Source organism: Cydia strobilella, chromosome 12, assembly GCF_947568885.1.
Source record: "Cydia strobilella chromosome 12, ilCydStro3.1, whole genome shotgun sequence".
NCBI classification, from domain to species: Eukaryota; Metazoa; Arthropoda; class Insecta; order Lepidoptera; family Tortricidae; genus Cydia; species Cydia strobilella.
This window is the reverse complement of record NC_086052.1, coordinates 10,548,658-10,572,411: the sequence shown is the minus strand read 5'-3', so window position 1 is coordinate 10,572,411 and position 23,754 is coordinate 10,548,658. Positions and strand designations below refer to the sequence as shown.

Sequence of the window (23,754 nt, the reverse complement as noted above, 5' to 3'; positions counted from 1 at the left end):
GCGCGCCTTAACCATCCTAGGCCAGCCCACAGACAAGTGGGACGTTTTGATAATATTCATGTTATCCTCTAAGTTAGATAGCAATACGTTGCTAAAATGGGAAGAATACCGCAATAATTTGGAAAGTGATGTACCCACTTTAGAACAATTTTACAAGTTCATGATTGATCGTGCTGATGTACTCGAATCGTTAAATCGTAACAATCATAGAACTATATCAAGATAGAAGAAAAGAGCTCGGCAATTTGTAGGAAGACCGAGCGTGTAACATTTTGCGTAGGTACTTTGACACCACGAGACGTGACGTCACGTACATCGATTCACAGATCGATTAGAACACGGCATCGATTCTAAAATATCGATAAGAACCGACAGAGGAAATGATAAATATTTTCGACAGAGGAAATGATAATTCACGTTGACGATGACGATTCAACGGAGCCACGCCGTTCTATTGCCAAAATAGTGTTTAGTTTTTAAGCTTATGAAATTTATATGTAATATTGGCCTTGTTGCCCGAATTAGATTTTAAAATAAAAATCACAGAACTATATCAAGATAGAAGGATAGAGTTCAGCAATTTGTAGAGAGACCGAGCGTGTAACATTTTGCGTAGGAAACCATTTTTTACGACCACTTGCTTCAATCCATTTATTTTTAATATTAGGATCATTCGGAAAACTAAAACACTATTGCAATATAGAAGTAACCATAACCTGTTTGTTAATAATATTTGCTTTGCACTACGTACATTATATAGCTGCATAATAATATAAGAACGTAATTATCATTTCGTCTGTTTTCAAAATCGATTTTAATAATCGAGTAAGAAAATTGTAGTGTACAGCACTATTCTTACTTTTGACAGAAAAAATGAGAAATCGGCCTTGAGCGTGACTCGACAGTTTGAATAGCTTATTTTTACATCGCTGGTTTTGAACGCACGCCCAGTCTGGCTCGTCAAATTAAAGCCGCAATGGAAAGCTAGCGTTGACACACAATCGCCCGCTACTGTTTTGATGTAAATAATGAAATAAATAGTTTTTTAATTAATAACAGATATTTAAGGACAAATTGTACTTACCTATGAAAGGAAATACCTCCATTAACAGCTCCAACTTTATTGGTAGTGTTTGAACAGTTAATTATTGCGCAACAAACCATTTTGTTTTTAAAACCTGACGTCGCAAGCCTACATCGATCGGGAGCAGACTGAAGTTCGCGGCGAGCAATGGAGCCACCGGGTCGTCGTTTTGCCACGCGAGGTACATACACTCTTTCCTTCTATCTTGATATAGTTCTGTGGTAACAATAAATCAGATTTCGTTGTTGTGTCAAGGCCGCCTAGCGTCCCTTCTCGTTCTACACTGAATAATAATAACGGTCAAAGACCAGTTCAAAATAATTACGTCAAGTCTTTTGCAACCTCTACCAATAATTATAACAAAAAGGCAAAACATGCATGTGTTATTTGTAATGAGCGTCATAGGATTTATGATTGCCCTACTTTTAAGGCGAAGGGGGTTGACGAGCGAATGATGGATGTGACAAAATATAAATTGTGTATAAATTGTCTGAGGCAAGGTCATGTTGAGAGTGAGTGCCGCATGGGTCCATGCCGCGAGCACGGCTGCACCGAGCGACACAATAGTCTTCTGCACAGTCCATCTCCCTCCTCAAGCCACCTCGCACAAGTAGACGAACAAACGCAGTGCACGTCAATATATATAGTCTCCATAGGCTACAGTGGCCAAAATCGAGAGAAAAACTGTTTAAAAATTGAATTTAGTAAGGAGCAACTACCAGGGCCTCATGAGTTACGAGAAGGTGTCGTTGACCAACCCGCCTGGCCCCGGCGGTCGGGGCGCGTATGAGTATGAAGGTATCACGGCTGCTCCGTATCTTAGCTGTATACTTTTGGTTTGTTTACCTATATGATATTATTTTTGTTGACTCGTAGAAAAAGTATTGTATACAATAGTGATATAATCAAGCCTTTCAATCTCGTACCCAATAAGGCGGTACTCGACTGAAAAGCTATCCATTATATCACGATTGTATAAAATACTATTTGGGAACGAAAATGTAAACCAGTGAATGTTAGCGTAGCGCGTAGCATTCGTAGCTTGTTTCGTAGCTCGCAATTACCAGTGACGTACTAAGGGTCCGTTAGAACCAATAAGCCTACCGCGAACACCGAAGTTCGCAAATTTCGTGCATCTTTCTCTTTGACTCCAATTAAGGCGTAATTAGTGACAGAGAAAGATGCCCGCAATTTGCGAACTTCGGTATTCGCGGTTATGGCCAGTCGGAGGACTGATTATTCCAATATCAAAATAATGTTATTTTGTTATCATGCGCGCGTTCCAATGATAATAAAATTACATTATTTTGATATCGGGATGTAAGTTCGAGTTAACAGCAAGGTTGCACAGTCTACTTACACAAACAGTGTGCGTAAATTATTATCCCGCGCCTTTGCTTTGATCCAGTTAGGTACTTCTTCTTGCGCGGGAATCTGACGCTGGCTCATGTTCAAGCTGCGGGACCCGCACTCTTCTTTGCCACAGACTAAGTAATATTTAGTACTACCGTACAGAAAGCAAACTACCTACAAAACCGAAGTTTGACAGCGGTTCTATTTTATTCTACTATTCGATACAGTTAATTTCTCCAAGAAACATTAGGCCTTACACTCGTCTGTCGTACAAAATATCTATTATTAAAATCAAAAGGTCATACCATGTAAATGGGTTTACAGGATTAAAAAGACGCGTTCGGTAATATAACGAAGTAAAGCGAGACTCGTCGTAAAAGGTTTTCATCAAGTCGAGGGAGTAGAGACTACGATGAAACGTTCGCACCAGTGATATGCCATTCTTCCCTCCGCACTTTATTTGCATTAGCTGCAGAGATGGGGTTAAGAATGAAGCACTTGGACGTTGATACCACGTTCCTCTCTCTATATGAAAAGTGTCCATCAAAAAACAGTAAATAGGCGGCGCCACCATACACCAAAGTACCTAGACCATACACCTAGTATTTTATACATATAGATGTGCGCCCGTGCGACCGTGAGGAACATACGCAATGTGACAAATTTAAAAACACGTATTAACATTCCTGACAACATATATTTATATTTGCAACTCGTGTTTTATCTGTATTTTTTCGCATCATCTTATTGATAAATCTACTGAATTTCCTAGTCCTCACGACACAGGCTTGACCTAGTGTGAGGGCTACTGCTAACCAAATTGTCATATTTGTAAGTGAAACCAATTGTTTTATCCTATATTTCATCTATGCCTGGTAACGAAATAAAATTTTTGTATTTTTTTGTATTTTTTGTATACCAAAAACAACCTACGTATATTGGTCGGGTTATTTGTTGCCCCTCCCCCATTTCATCTCTACACGATTATACCTCTATCCTCTATGGTTCATGTCATAGAGTCTCCTATAAATATTACAATACTCTTTGATCCCAGAGCCTTCCTAGCGCCACCGGCGAGATTAGGAACTATTATTTACAGCTGAAAGCTGGTCACCAAGAGGTCACTTTTGCAACAGTTCTGCCATAAGAGTTGTCGTCCTTTCTATACCGTCCATACTTCAAATCTTATTCGACGTTTAATGACATTGTCAAAAGCGTCGAAATATTTTTCATTGAAAGATCTCGGAATATTAAAATGTTATATAGGATAACAAATTGAATACGATTCCGAGTGTATTAAATTAAAGTAAATTAGCGAAATTATATTCTCTCTATATTGGAAAAGTTTAACATGAAGGTAAGACCGCGCAATGATATTCCTGGGTGGATACTCTACCTAATGTAGACACTAGACTAGACTTTGACTGGTCGCTAATGTTCGTCTAAAACTACGTTTTACTCGTCTTTATACCTAGTGGCAGTTCAATCCAAAACCTTTAAAATTACCTACACCAATTGTTGATCGATGCCATATGGATTGTTGGGCCTAACGATGACGACGATCAATAATAAACTTTCATACGGGGATACCCTGAAAGTCAGGGTGCCTAGCCAAGATGCTAATAGTTTGCGCTACGATCACGAAACGCTCTTCTGTCTCTTTATCGCACAAATGTGGTAGATGGAGTGGTAGAGAGACAAAAAGCGTTTCGTTATCGAAGCGAACGATTGGCATCTTGGCTAGCCACCCGCTTCTTTGAACTTGAATCAATTTTGAGGGGTTCGGGGTCTAGTGAGAAAATCTGCAGTAAGATAGGGTTTATTACTGATTTCGTCTTTTCGATTGATTTTCATTGTTGTTGTTAAATTTTAGCTATAGTTGTTTTTTTTAACTATGAAGTACGTACTGCCCATAAGAAATAGAATAATCAGAACGCTCATTTATTTATTGCATAGAAAAATGTATGGCGTAGAGTAGGTATTTTAAAGTTAAAAAACTATTACTAGACTATATCTAAAGATTAACAACAAACATAAGTATAATATTAAAATTAAATTGACTGGTCTGAAACTAAAACTGATAATCTACACGTATTTTTCATCTTTGGTTTTCTTTCATTGACAAATTCACACATGCACTTCAGGGTCCATCAATATATCATGTAAGTTTACTTAATGATTTTTCTGAGGTACATACAATAAATAAGAGGTGTGCAAAACATGCAGACTGACGTATGCGAAATGAGACAAATGCGTATAATATCAAAATACCCATAATTAACTATCCGCAGTTTTAGTCTTAATTAGCTAAACTTAATAAAGAGGTAAACATGATTAATTTATGGAGCTATACAAGATTAGATACACCTACTGTGACAAAAATAACACGAATACTGGGATTATTAATAAATGCTTACCTTTATTTAAGGTGTAAGGATTTTAAAGCACTTTGTTTAAAATTAAATATACTTGATCATATATTAAACCCCATCCCATAACTTAACTATGATTCATGGCGATTTACGAAATAGTTAGATATGGTAGGTATGTTTAATAAGACATGAATGAGTTAAGTGTTAATTGTAGAGGATAAGCGCGGTGCAGTAGCGGCGCAAACGCAGAATGCGGGAGTGGGCGCGGGCGGGGGGCGGATGGCGGTTGCATTTTCCCCGCCCGCCGCCCGGGCCGCGGTGGGCCGCGCGTTTTCCGCGACCACTGCCGCCTGCCGGCCCCCTCGCCGCGTCAGCCGGGAAATCGCGCGCTCGTCTCAGTCCCGCTCAGCCGTCGCGCCACGACGACGCCCGCTAGTCGCGAACCTCCGCTCGATCCGAACGCTCGCTGCATCGACTCCGCGCGCGGCGAAAATAGTGAGCTCGGTCGTTCGCCGGGAGCGAAGAGGCCGATACGAGATTCTAGTGCGAGCAGTGCGGCGTGATGCTGCCCGCCGTGCTGGTGCTGGCGCTGGCGGCGCTGGCTCCGCCGGCCGCCGCGCGCCGACACGCGCCCGGCCTGCGCGAGGACGAGCCCGCCCGCCGCACCACGAGACCAGCCGGTGAGTTACTCCTAGCCTAACCTCTTGAAACAAACAAACCAACACATAACAAAACTTCTGATGCATCACTTTACATGTTAATCGTGTCCCTGTGACCTGGTAAGCCGATTAATTAAAACGCAATGAAGCATTAAGCATTGGAGGACATGTATCGCAATAGACATAGCGATGTTCTTGCGCCGTAGAGCGTGGCTGCTGTCGATGACGACTATTAGCTTAGCGAGTACAAGTCCTTATTTATCAATAATACACACGTATCTAACGTATCGTTATCAGTAAGTAAGCCGATACCGGTGGTTCGGAGGGATAATAAAAACAATACCACGTGAGAAGGTTTACGAAGCAGTATCGGCGCCCGAGGAAGTTCACGCAGATCTATTTTGAACAGTGATACAATAACCCAACTGTTATCGGCCAAAGACATCTGACGAACGTAATCAGGCAAACAATCATCTCGCATCTCGTGGGGTGGATGCAAGATCGAATGAAGACAGATCGAATGGTGTCCAGGTACCATTGGAAAATCTCCAATTGGCTTCACGCAGTGTAATACCTGCTCAATATAACAACATAAGGGCCAGCAAATATGTCTCACTTAAAGAGGTAGGTATTCCACTTACCCAGGGTCTCGGTTAGCCTGGTATAAATACATTTCTGTCTCATTTACAGAGGGTTCCATTAATAGAGGTGAGACTAGAGGTTATTTCAGTTATAGAGGCGGTCAATAAGGTATTTTGTAAACATTATGTATGAGTTGTAATCTTTAACAATAAAAAAAGTAAAATAATGCATAATATATCCTTCAAAACATTAAGAGATTTTTTTAAGTATGTTTGATTTTTTTAGACATTATATTTATTTAGAATGATTCGAAGGATAAATTTTGTCACATTAAATTTGATACAGACTTCATTGCATTTTACCACTTTAATAAATGGTAATATTTTTTTTGTTTTTCGTCTTAAGTACATATCAACATTTTAGCTTACGTTTCGAAAGTTTTAACTACTAAATAGAACTTTAAGACGTTTAGACACAATTTACCAAATGCGGAATCTGAGGGCAGACTATTTAAGAATTAGTAAAAAAAAAAACGAAAATTGATCAGACAGAATAGGTCAGTGAATTGATTGATTTAGTTAGAGAGGTCATAGATGGACGTTATCTCAGATAAAGAGGTTAGTCCTATTAGGCCAAGCAATAAGAAGGTATAGAGGGAAATGCTAGGAACACAATTATTTACTTCGTAGCTTTGTTTGGACTAGTTAGGAGATGAACATATCAAAAGTCCCCGGCCGTAACCCTGGTGCTGGGGGGGGGGGGGGGGGGGGGGGAGAGCGGGGTTTGAAGGTTCCATTTTTCGGTTTTTCGATTATATCTCGGAAACTATGCGTCTGAGCGACTTGGCCACTTGTACATAATGAAAAGAGATTTAATTTGTTACAAGTTTTATTTAGTCAAGTTTTTCGATATCTTGTATAGTTTTTGAGATATCCGCTCTTGAAGGTTTATTTAGGGCACTCTCTGTCTCAATTATAGAGGTAAATATGACTATAAAATCGAAAGTGCTAATCCCAGTTATAGAAGTTTGTTTTGTCTCTCTCTCTCTCTCCCTCTCTTTCTCTCTCCGCCTAGCCTTATCACATCATTTGGGGTCGGCTCTCCTAGTCCTTCTTCGCCAGGACGCTCTGTCCCGGGTTGTCTCAGATGTGACATTTGCATTTTTTATGTCCTTATTTATGGTAGCTTTGTTTTGTCTCACTAACAGAGGTAAATCAGTGCTAGTGTCGGGACCACACCATGCATCCCAGCTATAGAAGTTTCCCACTTATCCAGGTCCCACTTAACCAAGTTTCACTGTAAATGAAAATATTATATTTAATAACTCATTGTTAAAGTATAACTGTAATGCACGTGCATTCATGCATTCAATATAATAGAAGCAAAAACGATATATTTCGCTCTACAAAACATATGACGTCCAATTGAGTCTTTTGTATTGGAATCAAGGCAGAATCAACTTTGCAACTACAAAAACTGGACAAGTGCGAGTCGGAATTGCCCACTGAGGGTTCCGTTCCGTACTTTTTAGTATTTGATGTTATAGCGGCAACGGAAATACATCATCTGTGAAAATTTCAACTGGCTATCACGGCCTGGTGACAGACAGCCGGACAGACAGACAGACAGACAGACGGACAGTGGAGTCTTAGTAATAGGGTCCCGTTCTTCCCAAGCATTTTCTGCTATTACATGTACTTGCGAATATTGAGCTTGCAATGATTTTTTAAAACGGCTATAAAATTACCATTATTCATTATTTACTGGAACTGTTCGCGTAACTAGTTAAATTACTTTATATTGATGTTCACCTACTGTAAAAAATCTCCCATAAAAATACATTATGGCATAAAAACTAAAATTTTAAAGTCGCCCCTGCATTTGAAATCCACGCCGTTTTACAGTACCTAAATAAAAATCGGACAAGAATAAGTCACACTTAAATACCCGTCGTTCTTTGACAAATAGTAGTCTTTTGGTAAGGTTCTCCAAGTATAATCACGTATTTAATTATGACGATGTCCGAGATGATATGAATTATTATCAAATTGTACGTTTTTTTTATTGCACGTTGTAACTTATGATAGAGTCGGTATTTCATAACACTAGGTGGCTAACAGTGTCGTACGATTTTGCAATCTTATCTCTAGGTACTATACGTACAATTATGAATGATTGATTTTAGTGGTAATCCAATTAGCGTGACATGACAACTATTTCGATTCGTACTTACACTACTTACTCCGGTAGGTAGAGGTGTGTTTTTGATACTGAGTAAGGCCAGAGCCAAAGCTCCGAGTAGGGATTCGGTTGACGGATAAGGCCCTTGTCACTTAATGCTGGCGGCACGATGAATTCTTATAAACTAATGGGACTCTGTCACTTAAAACAAAAACTAAAAAAAAAACAACTTCAAAGTAATATGAAATAGTATCCCCTTTATATGCACTAGCAACTGATACTCTATAAATTACCGGTGAATAATACCCCCCAATTGCTAATGACAGCTTTCTTTCTTTTTTATCGAAGCGCACCACGCTCGGCATTAGTTTCGAAAGTGTGTTCACGCTTATAAGATTTGGCTTGGCGACGACTTCAAACATACATATATCATTTGCTAGCGCATGTAAAAGGTATAATATTTTACAGTACATATGGTGCTACTTTACCGAACTAGTATACTTGTATAAAATGACTAGTAAAATATGCAATCTACAAACTAACCTATATTGTTTACTCTATACAAGCGCATACAAAAACACTCAAAGGTGATATATTATTGGCCGGTACTGTATATCGAAAAGAACTAACGCAAGTGAATGATGAGAATACGGGTGACAGAGAGGTATGGAAGAAAAAGACATGCTGCGCCGACCCCAAGTGAATGGGCCAAGGGCAAGCGAATGATGACTGTATATCGAAAATTTAAAGGGCCATATGTACTGTAAAATATAAATATAATAGGTTATTCGCAACTCGTGTCGATTTGACAGACTCCCTTCGGTCGTGTTTTAATTTATCGCCACTCGTTGAGAACTTTTATTAATCGTTTAAAACTAAATTTCAGGATACTGATTTTAACTTTCACGATTTTTACTCATTATTATTCACAACGACGGGACTTAATCGCGTAAAATAAGTTTGAAATTCAAACGTCGAAACGTCGGAGGTGAATTTAAAACTTATTTTACGCGATTAAGTCCCGTCGTTGTGAATAATAATAAATTTCAGGATATTCAGGTCCAATGCTAAAATTAACAACAATAACACCAATGACGTTGAAAGTCATTTTGAAGGTTGAATTGAAGTAGGAAATTTCTAAGTGGCCAGTCATTTATCGTATCTAATCTAGGGAGTGTCTATGATGGCGAAACTCTTTTAAACTTTAACAATTTGTTGAGTTAGTAGGTAAACTAAGTACCAGAGTTCGGACAAATTATCGCAAAAATAAATATGGTATGGAACAGGATATAAAAATGAACAATTTTGAACTGCAGTTTTGACTATAATCTGGAAATTTTATTCAATAAATACTGTACATAATACGAGTTTAATAAATCTTGTCCTATTTTGAGATACAAATGATTTTTGATGGTTTTGCGGTGATTTGTCCAACCTATGCTAAGTACCATTAAGTGATTGGATTGATTAAGCTCGGTTTACAAGGACGGGAATCTTTGATTCCCATAATTTCCATAACTAGATGGAAAAAAATCCGCACAAAGCCTGGGAATTCTCACATCAGCACCAAGTTTCGGTCAAAATGTGGGCAGGCATTATTGGCGATCAATTAATGGGCCGGTAGAGTTTCGTCCAGCTAGGTAAAATTCGGAACTTTATAATTTTTTTTTGCGTGACAATTTGAATGTTCTCCTAGAAGACATCGACAGCCTCATGCTTAACTCATATTACAAAAAAGGGAAGCGAGAAAGATGAAGAGACGTCATAATTCGTATTCGTATTTTTGTATTAACCAACCTTTTTATTTAATATTCAGTGTGGTACTTGTTGCGGTTAAAATATCGAAGGATCTAGACCCGGTTTTGAATAATCTATGCTCAAAAAGGTCTTCATGACAATGCCTAGTGAAAATAAAAAGAAATAGCAATAATAAACGTTGCCAGCTCGCCCTAAGGCACATTCATACCTACTAGAGAAGCAAACGTTATGTATTTATTATGTATGAAAAAAAAAGTGTGCGTGTAATCTTTACGCGCGATTGAAGTAAAACTTCTTTGACGATGACGTTTATAGCTATGTTGGCACTTGGACGTGTGTCACTACAAAAAAATCTGAGTTACCCTCTAGTCGCGCCCAAAGAAGTTTTACTTCAATTAGAAGCATAATTCGACCTATCTTGTATAACATTTATTACTCCTTATGACCCCAGGAATACGTGGTTCAATTTGTATATCATTACACCCTGGGCACACCACCCTGGGTACCCTGTATATCACTACAATCAGCAGACACGTTACCTGCCTAGACTCGTACATAATCCCTTACGTCTAGCAGAAAATGTAGGTAGGTACGTACTCTCGTAATTATGTATAAACGGTAATATTTACAGTCAAAGTTTGTAGTTATGAGCGTAGATCATATTCTCTAGGCATAATACTCGTAATACTAGGCATTTAAACACTAGACGACTTGTCGTCGCTGACTAAAGTAAACTGAGGAGGTATGTAGAGTGAGCTAACATACTTACATTATGACGTTGTGTAATATTAGTTTTTTTATTCAATCTAATAACTTACATAAATATGACAGGTATGATGGCACCATAATTGTCTCCAAATAATATAATGTACCTATTTTTTTAAGTCCGGCCTATTATATCTTAATTTTTATATTTTTTTAAACAGTAGGTGCGTTTGCTTTAAGATAAATAGCTTTACTTATTTTAAAGAGAGACATCAGAATCATCAAAAATCTCCTTTTCTAACTTTATGCTAATTTTTATGCTAATAAAATAAAGTAAAGCAACTTTATGAAACGAAACAAACTTCATTTTATCCAATTTTATCGCATGAATATACCGATAGTACCTACCCAGTACGAATATCGGACATTGCAATTAAATTCAAGAAATCGTTAGCGAAATATTATTCTAAACAGACAAGTTATTCGCATTAATTATAAAGGTACTTGCTACCCGAAGACATAGTTTTTTACTTACAAACCCGTACTTCTGGTACTTATCTGGATGTATCAGATAGGTACTCTGAATTGCGATGTTTTATTTTCCAGCCAACTAACTAGAAAAATTATAGATCCTATGTACTGCGCGCGCGCATGTTGAAAGCGTCGAAATTCTGTAATGCCGCGCAAAAGGTTTGACATATAAAATTTTATTTTAGCCAATTTAAACTTTTTATTTATAGCGCTGCGGGTGGGGTATATTTATGGAGAAGAGATAATTTTCAGTGATACAGATAGATAAGTGTCATTTTATCCGTTTATCGAAGTCAAAAAATGTACTGAGAGCTTCGTCTGTATATACTCCGTCGCGTCGCTGAATCCAGCTCTTGAGCTTTGGAATAGATTTGTATTTGTACACACCGTAAATCCGACAAACTTTTATTACAGATATTTATGTAATTTATCTGGTGTTCATATTTCAAGAGTCATCCTTAAGCTTATCTGTCATATCAACACTGTATCAGATTTCAATTATCAGTGAAAATAACAAATGAAAAAGGTAAACAACATTGGGCCTAAATATGATAAATGATAATATTACTTAAATAACTTGTAGTATCATCGGGAACCCGTATTATCGAGTTTGACGTGGGTATTGGAACCCATGGACTTACATAGATACTTAATGTTTCTGAAAATTTAATAATGACTTGAGAATTTTCTCAGGGTGGCCCTACGTCTTCTTAATTTTTCTAAGAACATCACCATGGTAATGACGACGACACAAGTAATCAACTTCGGCAAGCGGGCAGTAAAATAAGTTAATGAAATAAATATGCCTAGTTTAAGACTAAAAGACAACGTTAATTGACAATAATCGTGGAAACTTGAGTCGTTTTGTTTACTTGTAATGATCGTATAATTAAACTCATCCTTTTACATTCTTCTCTTGCAATTCTACTTTGTATAAGATATTCCACGTAGGTTTTCCTAGTAAAAATGTACACCATTTTTATAAAAAAAATGGAATTATCCTGCCACACTACAGATATAGGAACTTTAGTTTGATATCCGTGTCCGAAACAAAAGAAGTGAAAACTTATTGGTTTCTTATAGGAATTTCGTTATTAAGTTTAGAAGCAAATTAACTCTTAAATGCATGATTTTTTCATTGTTATATATTATCTTTATTATATTTTAACTTATTCCGGAAAAATAGTAAATTGTTACTGATTCCGGAAAAATAGTAAAAAAATTAAAAAATAGATTTTCACTGCTAAATCTCAAAAGTAAATAAATTTCAAAATATAGATATTTTCCATGGAACACTATGTAACTTTAAACGATTATCCTTAAAATGTATTCAGCAGCCATAATATCATTTTTACATATTGTTCTACATATTGTTTTTAATATTGTTTTTACATAACTGCAAGTTTTTTGGCACTATTTATTAACACACCGTTAATGTTATTAACGATTCAAATTGATAATTCGTATAAATACTTTCAAATTTACTGTTTTAATGTTTAGGTTTACATATATTTAATTAAGGAAACTGTAAGTCTACAATATTAGTAACTACAATTGTACCTAATGTTACATATACGAGACTGTTTGTTTCTTAATAAATAAAATAAAATAAATCAGTGATAGAAGTTACATAAGGTAAATCGTATATATGTAAATATATTATACTATTATTGGTAAAAGATATATGAAAAATCTTACTACCATCATAAAAATACTCTATTTGCGATATACGTATAATAAAGTATAAAGTATTTAAATATAAAATAACTACAAACCCCGAAAAAAAACCGCTTAATTCACATACTAAATCATCAACTTTTTGCTTTTCCGAATTTTCCCCCATTTCGCCTTAAAACAAATGTAGCTTTTTTAAATTAAAATACTGCGTAAATTTAAATAAAAAACCAGGAAATGGATTAGTTTTACTATCAAATTAATATACAGGATCAAATAGATTGTATCTCATTATGCATAAAATAATATATTTTTGGTGTGTAGGCTGCATCCTACACTGCATTCAAGGGTTAAAAGTGGAAAAATTCAGATTCAGTTGCAGATGCCGCCAGGACCTCCCTAAGGCTTATAGGTATATGGTGGAAATATTCGCTGTATTGGGTAAGGTCAGATGGCAGAGCACTGGGCTAGCGATCCAGTGGTCGTGGGTTCAAGTCTCACCCAAGACGGTGAATTTTTCCACTTTTTATTTGCTTATAATCTCAATAGCATCGTTCGCAGACGTTTCTGGTTCATACAAAATTAATTTCGTTATAGTGTAAGTAACGGATATAATCATTCCACTATTTTACACGTTGACCTAACCTAATTTTAAATTTCCCACAATATTAAAACGAATGAAATATTTATTACAAATGTAAGCACATAAATTGAGGCTAGAAAAGGTAGCTTAAGCGGCAATGTCGGCGGTGTCGGGTGTCGTATCGGCCCGAGCTGTGGATCTCGTAGCCTTGGCAATAAGGAGGCCGCGCTGTGGCTCGAAAATCGCATCTATCATACACTTTACGTTTTACACACAACATTAAAGAGTTTATTGAAATATTATTACATAAGCTCTAAAATTATTCCTGACAACGTGAAATATTATCTTAACGACATGGCTTTAAAATGTAGTATTAAATAAATAAAAAAACCGGACATTTGCGAGTCGGACTCGCCCACCGAGGGTTCCGTACAAATTTAATTTTTAGTATTTGTTGTCATAGCGGCAACAGAAATACATCATGTGTGAAAATTTCAACTGTTCACGGTTCATGAAATACAGCCTGGTGACAGACAGACAGACCGACAGTGGAGTCTTAGTAATAGGGTCCCGTTTTTACCCTTTGGGTACAGAACCCTAAAAATATTAATAGTGTCTGCAAGTCTAACTAAGATGCTGTTCACTTGCGATTTTAGTTATATTATTTTTTAAATTTATATAAAAAATAAAATAAAAATAAAACTCATTAGAGTCGGACTAAGCCAACTGTATGGCATTTGCAGACAAAGCGTGATTATGTCATCATGAGGTAATGTCAAATTTAAATATGACGTCTATAATGACACTCTCTCACTTTGATATGTTCAATTCGGTGCAATGTTACTCGTAGCTTAGACGGACTCGACCTCCCCTTTCCATTTTAACACTAATCATTTTAAGCTTAATATGATAGGTGAGAGGTAGTTATCCTAATAAAAATCTAAAAATCTAATCTAATCTAAATCATAGCTGGTCGCGATAACCGCTCCATTACTTTTTCCTTGAATACGTGTTGTAGAACTGGTTGTAGACAATTCGATGGGTCGTGACTCGTGACTCACGTGCCCGTCAACTTTCATTCATTTTCCGCATCGGCTGAAACTCACTTAGGTATGTTTGCCAAAATATTTTTACAAGTGTGCCAAAAATTGTATTACCTACGAGGAGATAAAGTCGTCTTGGTCGGGAAAGTCTAGACGGTCGAGACAGGACGTGACAACGAAACATACATAATAATTATCGTGTACGTTGCGGTGTCAAAGCGAACACGTAGTTTGACGAATGTCAGCACGAACCACGCATTAGTAGGTACTTTAACTATTATTATACTATAGGTTAAAGATAAAAAACTAAATCAACATATGAAAATACTTGAATAAAAAAACTTACATCATTTTTTTTACATCAGCATCGTGCGAGGTGTGTGAATGGTGGTTGTGCTGTAGTGTTCATGCATCTTATCTATTTACGTTTATTATTAGTGTACCTACGTGGTGAACGCGTGACGTGTGGTGAGGTGGGTGTCGGCTGAAAGGGCGCCAGCACGGGCCTGGGCTTGCGTAATGGTTATACGTGTCGTGTACGAGTAGTACACACGGGAGCAACGCGAAACGCGGTGTCACGCGTTCAGTTTTACTGTCTTGTTACTGTCTTGTGTCTAGTTACCAGTGTTGGCCGAACGTTAATTGCAATTAACCATTAACCAGTACAAATTGAACCGTAAGCCGTAACGGACGGTTACAGTTTACGGTTTAATTTGTACTGGTTAATGGTTAATTGCATTAACGTTTCGGCCAACACTGCTAGTTACTATCAAATTAACAGTGCTCTTGACAGATCGATCGATTAGATCACACTTCACATGCATGACTGATAAAGATGATACGATATTCGATTGCCATTGGCGTTTGTAAAAACCCGTAGGTGTGTAATCTACAACGTAAACTGCAGTATAGGCAGATTTGTTTTTATGCTTGGATTTCTAATAAGATCTTAAGTGGAAGTTTAACATTGCTCCGTTGCGTTGCGTCATTGCTTTCGTTGGTATGCCTGCTTGAACCGATTAGAGTAGGTACTTTAATATACTGTCAGCTTAAATGTAGGATCTTCATTTCATTGAAATGAAGCGAAACATTATTAAAAAAAAAAACACCATCTCCTTGGTACAGTACCAGTCAGCTGCAGAGAAAAGGTGCCACCCCTGCATAGAAGTTTGTATGCAGCATGGCACCTTTTCTCTGCAGCTGACCGTACAAAGCTAGTTTTTCGTTAGGCTATCTAGGTAGTGCATCAACAACTACCCGCAATCGATCCTATCTTTTAGATTTTGTCGCTTATGGAAATGACAGGACCTCTTTAGATAAGTATCAGCAGAAGATGAAACAGTGGAATGCAAGACTATAAAAGTGGGTATGAAGTAGTCTTGTAATCCTGATTTCTGGAATGCCCCCGCGCATTAAACGCAGAATATAGTGCGCTGTAGTTTGTTTGTCTTTACTCTCGGTGGTAGGTATACTACATCGCAGCGTGCTCGGAATCAGAATGAGCGTTGAGTATTGCGCGACATTGTAAGGTCCCGCAATATCATTTACACGCCACGCAGAACCATTACAAATCAGCATTATTCAATGATCATTATTCAGTAGTAAAAGGTGGAATCGTCATTTATCGGTGCTTCAAATTACTACCGTAACCGGGAATGCCACATTACTAGTGGCGTAGTCCATCTTGTAGATCGGTTTTGTGCGTGAACGGCGTCACGTATTATCCAAGACTTTGTGATTCCTTGATAAATTTAATATTGGTTTAAATGGTGCTCTGGTGTTTTTTAAACGAATGTGTGTTTGCAGTAGTTTTACAATTATTTTTGCTTAGTATTATCAAGTGCTCAAAAATATAAGATATAAAGTTAATTTTTGACTTATATTTTTAACATTGTATTTTTATTACACTTTTTAGGTGGACGGAAACAATAATACATATAGAAAAAGTATCCATGAGAAACGTTGTTATCGTTAGGAGACATTAGTGAGTCTAACTTGAGACTTGTTTCTTAGTTTAGTGTATTTTTCTAGGGATGCGATTTTAACTTATTATGAATTCTTTCAATCCCTCGTCCTCATCGCAGCCTTTGAATTCTCTTGTCCAATTATATAACCTGGTCAGTTCTATAATCATTGAAACTTTTGAATCCCCTTAACCGTACCGTTAAAAGTATGTTATGATTTAATTTGCGCACACCAATATATCTCATGGAATATATAGGTAAGTTTATGCACTTCTTCCAATTACAATTAAAAAACTTTTAGAATATGTACTGGCCATCTAAAGATCATTAGGTAATCACTGACATTAAAAGGTATGGATATAAAAGATAGAGCAAGTTTAAATGTGTGCACTGTTTGCAAATCAAATTTTGAAGTGAGTTGCGCAAGCACGGATAATGGGATTCTAATTTTCACAAAACAAAAGAGCTACATACTAGTTAACATAACGAAGGTTTAAAGATGCATCAGTTAATTTAAATTCAGTAGATAGTTCAAGTGTCAAACAAAGTGTAAGTTCGCGATCGAGATGCTTTCTGTGTATTGCTCTCCATCGCAGGACACTTAAGTATGTCCAATTCAGTCCTCGGTTCATTGCCCCGAGTAACAAATGCCCAGTGACGTCACGCCATGTGCAATACATTGCACTCAAATTGCATTACAGTACAGCCGCTATGTCGAATTGTTTTTTTTTTTGCCAGCAAAAAAACATGTTAGGTAAATAGATCAAAACCAGATCCGGTGCTTGGATTTCTATAGTGCGTTCACATTAGGTACCTAGAATTCCAGCTAGTATGATGATGCAAGTTTATGTTATCTATCCAATTGGAATCTGGCTACATAAAGTGAATCAAAAATTGTATTATTGTAAATACTCTTACAATAAGTACCGACTTGTAAAGATAATAATAATAAAATCCGCTTATTTAAAAGACAACATAGGTCCATCACAATGTAAAAAATCATAATTAAAATTAAATAAATTAAATAAAAACAGAACAGCTTTTGCTTTCATTTAATGCTTTCATTAATATAACTATGCATCTTTACCTTTAGTACTTGCCTACTAATATATGTTTAATAAAGAGGATGAATAACATATACTAATCTATGGATGGCGGCGCAGTTTTATTAGTTTTCACTAGCCATATAAATTTAGGATTATTGCTTATTTTGGTGCAATAAACTGCAATTACAACTAAAGTGCTCACGACGGCCCGTGTTAGCAAATATTAGCGCACTTAATTAACTCCCAACGAACTCACTTCCACGAAATTAATTGGGGTCAAAGAATTTAAGTGCATACATCTCAATTAAAAGCGACGCTATCAGAGGCCGACGCCGGCGAGTTATTTGAATGCGTGTTTGTGTGGATTTCGTCCGTACCTAATTCCCGCTCCTTGGCACGGCGGTGATGTTGTTCATAATCGGTTCATATCCCCCGTCGGTCCGCGCCGTCGTGCCGGAGCGCATACGCGGACAATAGACATTAATTTTGTAAGGCGCGGGATAGGAATGTCGTCGGCGCAACCTGGGGCAGGTAGAATTTTTGGCACCTTTATGATCATATCCTGACGTGTCATAAGCCACCCACGGCTCTCATTAAGCCGGTAGCCAACAAAGGCGCCGGGCCGGCCATAACGCTGTCGGATTAAATGACGCGGGGGACAGCGGGTCGTCGGCCCGAGGTGCCCTCGCGTGCTACAATTGCACACAATACGCCCCCGCGCGACCCGTCAGGCCAAAAAGTTAGAAAAGTATGGCGCGGTGCGACGGTTCACCCGTGATAGCATCTCGGCGCTCGCGCCGGCGCCGTCCGCACCTCGCCGCCGATCGATCGGCGTCCGCTGTCACTGGAGCCCGCCCGTATAATTAGAAGACCGGCTTAAAGGTGCCGTGAAATATTGCGCGCCTTACAGAATTTAAAACGGCGTAAATACCGAGAAGCAATAAATGCGCCTCTGAAACTTGAGCGATCCGATTTATTTTATGGACCTGTTCGCTGTCGCCGGATGAATCGTGAAAATGGGCCCTCGTTTATCTTTATCGACACTAAAAGTTAGTGATAATGTTTAAGTCGCGGGTGTGTCGTGTCGTGAGCCTCCCACTTGCGGTGGCTCGTTATGAACTTGAATTAAATGAATGACGCAGTTGTATGAATGGCGCGGGAATGAATGTGAGTCGGAAGTGCAAGTCGCGCTTCAGCACGCTAGTCCATCGGCGCACGAGCACGTGCATCCGCTGCGCCGCTGCGCGAGGGCGTGCGCCGCGCCGCCCGTCCCATAGTCTACTCCAATCATAATCTAGGTTAATTCGTCATTTTTTAAATATTTATTTGAGGTTTGAAAAAAAAAAAAATGAAAAAGTTTATTGTGCAAATTTGAGTATACAATAAATCACGGCCCTGTGTCCTGAGCTAGGAAACCCTGTGTTACAGGACCCAGTTTCGTTATACTAGTTTCTTAATCTAGGTATATATTGGTACAAATTGTACAGAGAGTTACTTTGAAACTTACAGATAGCTGTGCATACTTTAACATATATGTTGCTGCGTGTGAGCGAGTGTTTGTTTGTATGTATGTGTGTGTGTGTGTGTGCGTGCGTGCGTGCGTGCGTGCGTGTGTGTGTGTGTGTGTGTGTGTGTGTGTGTGTGTGTGTGTGTGTGTTAGTGTGTAAAAATGCATACTAAAAAGTTTATAATAAGAGGATAATTATACTTCTTAATTTTTTTTTTAAATAAAAATGTATTTCACAAAATACAAAAATAACGTACAAAAGGCGGACTTTAAGCCTAGTGGCATTCTCTACCAGTCAACCATGGGCATACCCATTCAAGTCTGAACTGAATACCTAGATTCTACAGAACTGTTGACCATTTAATATTTAAGAGTTTATAGTCCAGCCTACAAAAAAACCTTAGGGTCTTAGGGGTTAGGGGTTAGCAAGGTTAAGTTATAAATAAACGATAAAGATTCAAGATTATTTTTACCTTTATCCTTTAATACGGTTTGTACAAGATAATTCTTTACGCAAGTTGTACCAAACGATTCTTTGAATTAATATTGAACTAAGTACTACGAGTAGCAGGTGTTAATACATTCAACGTTATAAATCTGCCTACCCAATACAAAACCAGTATATTTATTGCGATATTAATATCGATCAGTCTTTAAAATATACATCGCAAAATTACTAATCAAATTAATTAATTGTCGATATTAAATGTCATGTGACGCAGTTTAAAAGCGATTACAATAGTGACGCACGTTTTTCTCATAGAGACCCGACGATGCTAGAGGAGACATGTAGTCTGGTAGGTCTTCTCCAAACGGGGCTGTGGCATTCTTTGGAACCTAACCGACCCGTCCTCCGTCCCTAGTAAGAGCAGCGATAAAAACCTTGCATAGCTTAACGCAGGTGTAACAAACCTAGTAATTGCTAGAGCAAACCCTAATAAAGGCATTCATTAGCAATTCTGTAAAGATAGTCAGCTTTTATTTTTTCGATGTCGCTTATTGGAGACTTTGAGGCGTCTTCCATTTTGAGATATTAGCCGCGTTGCAAAAACTGGTTAAGGTTTTGACACAAAGACTTAATCGCTTGATCATCACTCGTAATCTGAGGAATCGTTAAGACTAGTTCGATTTTATGACTTAATTTAGTTATTACTAACTTAAAAAGTAATGAATACCTAATCTTAATCCTAAAGTCATATTAAAATACATTTATCATTGCGGCGACTTCTATAAGTATACTATACCTGGTCTGATATACTCGTAACTCTCGTAAGTTAGTTTACTGTGTAACACTTTTGACTATGTAAATTTAGAACCTGCGTACATACATTGATCTAATATGCATTTAAATAAATAATTGTGGAAATAAAATACAATGTTATTGAACTAAAAACGTTTAACAGGTACAATTGTGATTGGATCCTACGTAACTTTTTAATTTAACAACTTAATTTCTATGGCCAACTATGTGACCATTGTAGAGACTATTAGTATGGTGCTAAGTCGATCATTGATCCCCAATCAATGCGAGCAAGGTGCATTATGGTCTAATACTCGTATATAATTATTTCAAGCCATAATGCAGCTTACACACATTTCTAGCGTATCAAATTAGGAATTTGATATAGGTAAATTTATCTTAGACTTGTAAATGTACGCTCTAGGTACTTGTATTTACACTAATTGTTCAGTTATAGTTGGATTATCGTATGTATAAGAAATCCATGTTAAAATGAATGAAATTGTTTTATGTCGGATTTCAATTGGTTAATAATTGCCATTAATTGAGTTTTATAGCTTCATTGACCAGTACCCAATCCGAGATAGTAATACCTATAATTTGCTCTTCTGGAATATGGGGCCATCACGACACTGGACCTTAATGAAGAGCTTCTTAACAAGATAGAGCGTCTGCAGAATGTCTGCATAAGATATATGTATATATATTATGGCCTGCGGAAATTTGACCATGTCTCGGCATTCCGTTCTCAGCTTGAGTGGTCTCCTATCCGCCGGCGTAGAGACTTGCACACCTTATCTCTCCCTTTTATGGTGCTGCTGCTGCTCTGCCCTTCTTACCTTTAAGAACGGTTGTGATTTTTGGCGGATGGAAGTGACCACCAGCTGCAATCTAGTGCGAATAACTCGCTATTCCTCCCCATAAACACCGTTCCTATGATAAATCAGTTCAGTTCAATTTCAGTTCAAATATACATTATTCATGTAGGCCTAGCAACAAGCACTTAAGAATGGTGAATAATATGTATGCACTTATGAATGGTGAATCATTTTCGGTATGCTCTGTGAAGCTGTGGAACGCGTTGACTTCTCCGCTGAGGTGTGGCACAGGCTGGCACTGCAGTACCATGCCGGTTATGTAGCGTCGCTGAAGGCAAAATTAAAAAAGTTATGGCTATCAAACCAACGACAACCGGTCTGGCCTAGTGGGTAGTGACCCTGCCTATGAAGCCGATGGTCCTGGGTTCGAATTCCGGTAAGGGCACTTATTTGTGTGATGACACAGATATTTGTTCCTGAGGCATGGTTGTTTTCTATGTTTTTAAGTATGTCTGAGGTTCCCACAACACAAGCCTTTTTGAGCTTACCGCCGTGGTGCTTAGTCAATTTGTGTAAAAATGTCCTATACTATTTATTTATTATTATTATTATTTATTTATTATATTTATGCAGTAGTAATTTATGTATATTTATATGTATATGCCTATGCACTTAATGCATCATGTTTAGTTATGTAGGGTTAGATACTTATGCATATAAAATTCCATACGTTTTATCTAGTTTCATAGGTTTCCATTATTAATAATATGAAAATAACATAAAACAACACCTGTAAAATGAGTAAATTACTACCATTATAAATCTAAATGTGAACGGATGTCAATTTCGTAAACAGTGTCGCTAATAAAGTGATATGTAAATATGCTTATGCTTAGTATATGGTATATGTATACATGGTAACTCGTGATGACCTTGACCCCCGCGATGCAGGCCATGCCTAATGCGGGGTTCACTGCAATGTGCCTTTGTTATATTACGTTTTATGTTAAATAAAGATTTTTTTAATTTTTAGGGTTCCGTACCCAAAGGGTAAAAACGGGACCCTATTACTAAGACTCCGCTGTCCGTCTGTCCGTCTGTCACCAGGCTGTATCTCATGAACCGTGATAGCTAGACAGTTGAAATTTTCACAGATTATGTATTTCTGTTGCCGCTATAACAACAAATACTAAAAACAGAACAAAATTAATATTTAAGTGGGGCTCCCATACAACAAACGTGATTTTATAGCAGTTTTTTGCGTAGTGGTACGGAACCCTTGGTGCGCGAGTTCGACTTGCACTTGGCCGGTTTTATTTAAATATCTAACAGGAATTCTTTCAAAGACCCTTAGACCACAGCTCCTGTCATGCATTTAACATTCTTCAATTGCATAAAATAATTGCTTAATATATTATAATATACATAAATGTACTTCAAACTAATATATTGAAGTTTTAATATAACTATTAGTTTTAAAAGAGATGTTTATTAGTGTGTCACATTATTATGAGAAAAAGCTCTGACAGTGACAATGCATAAAAGTTAGAGCGTTTTCACATTGTCCGATCCGATATCAGATGTCGGAAGGAAGTAAAATGTAAGAAATATGTGTTTCTCTGTATTTACTATTTATTTATACACTGTCAGATCATAATTAAGTAATGATTATCGGATCGGACAATGTGAAACCCTCTTACAGTTGCGAAAAAATTATAAAAGCAACAAGTAAGAAATAAAAACTTTGGAAACTTAAAACGCCTCTTAGTAGGTAGTAAAAGTAAGAAAAAACGCCTCTTCTTTGACAGGCGTTTTGGCAGCTATTCCGTTCCATTCAGACAACTTATTAAGAACGGTTTTTCAATATTCAATATTAAAAAATAAACGTGTTATAATGGTGATGAGGTAAGTAATTAAATTATAAAACATGTATATTTTTAGTATTCTTACATTAACAGTAGGTTTTAATGTTGATTACGACGTTTAAAGGAAACTAATATTAACACTCATCAATAAGTAGTCATGAATTGGAACAAGTATAAATTTAAAAAAATTGGAAAAGTAAAAAGCACTAGTTCGCGAAAACCAACTTTCCGCACGCTAAACAGCTACGTAAAGTAGCACTTTTTGAGCAACTGTATTAAAAAAGATATACCTACCAAAGTTCTATGTATTACTTATATGTATAAATATGTCTCACGATAGTTTAATTTCGAAAATATATATATTATTATTATTCTCTTTATCTATCATTTTTCTCAGGTTAGGGTTTTTATTTTTACAATCCATACTAATATTATAAATGCCAAGGTGTGTCTGTCTGTATGTTACCTCTTCACGCTTAAACCGCTGAACCGATTTTGTTGAAATTTGGTATAGAGATAGTTTGAGTCCCGGGGAGGGACATAGGGTAGTTTTTATCCATGAAGTCATTCTTTAACGGGGTGAAAAGGGGGGTGGAAGTTTGTATGGTGAAGCGATAAAAAGCGGATTGGATAAAAAATCAGCTACCCAAATTACTAACTCCACGCAGACGGAGTCGCGGGCAAAAGCTAGTATACATATAAAATTAAAAAAAATTAACCACTTACAAAACAATATGTGTTTAACATTATAAAAAACCTAACCTAGGGTGCCGCCAGCATCGGGGCAAG

At 37.3% G+C, this 23,754-nt stretch overlaps 1 protein-coding gene across 1 annotated transcript in view; it reads left to right on the top strand.

Moving 5' to 3' along the window:
- Positions 1-5,198: 5,198 nt before the first annotated feature.
- LOC134746079 (dorsal-ventral patterning protein Sog) overlaps positions 5,199-23,754 on the top strand; it is a 114,452-nt gene continuing 95,896 nt past the window's right edge. The window contains exon 1 of the mRNA XM_063680312.1: positions 5,199-5,489. Within this exon, the coding sequence (XP_063536382.1) occupies positions 5,372-5,489 (118 nt within the window). The 5' untranslated portion in view covers positions 5,199-5,371. The remainder of the gene's footprint in view (positions 5,490-23,754) is intronic.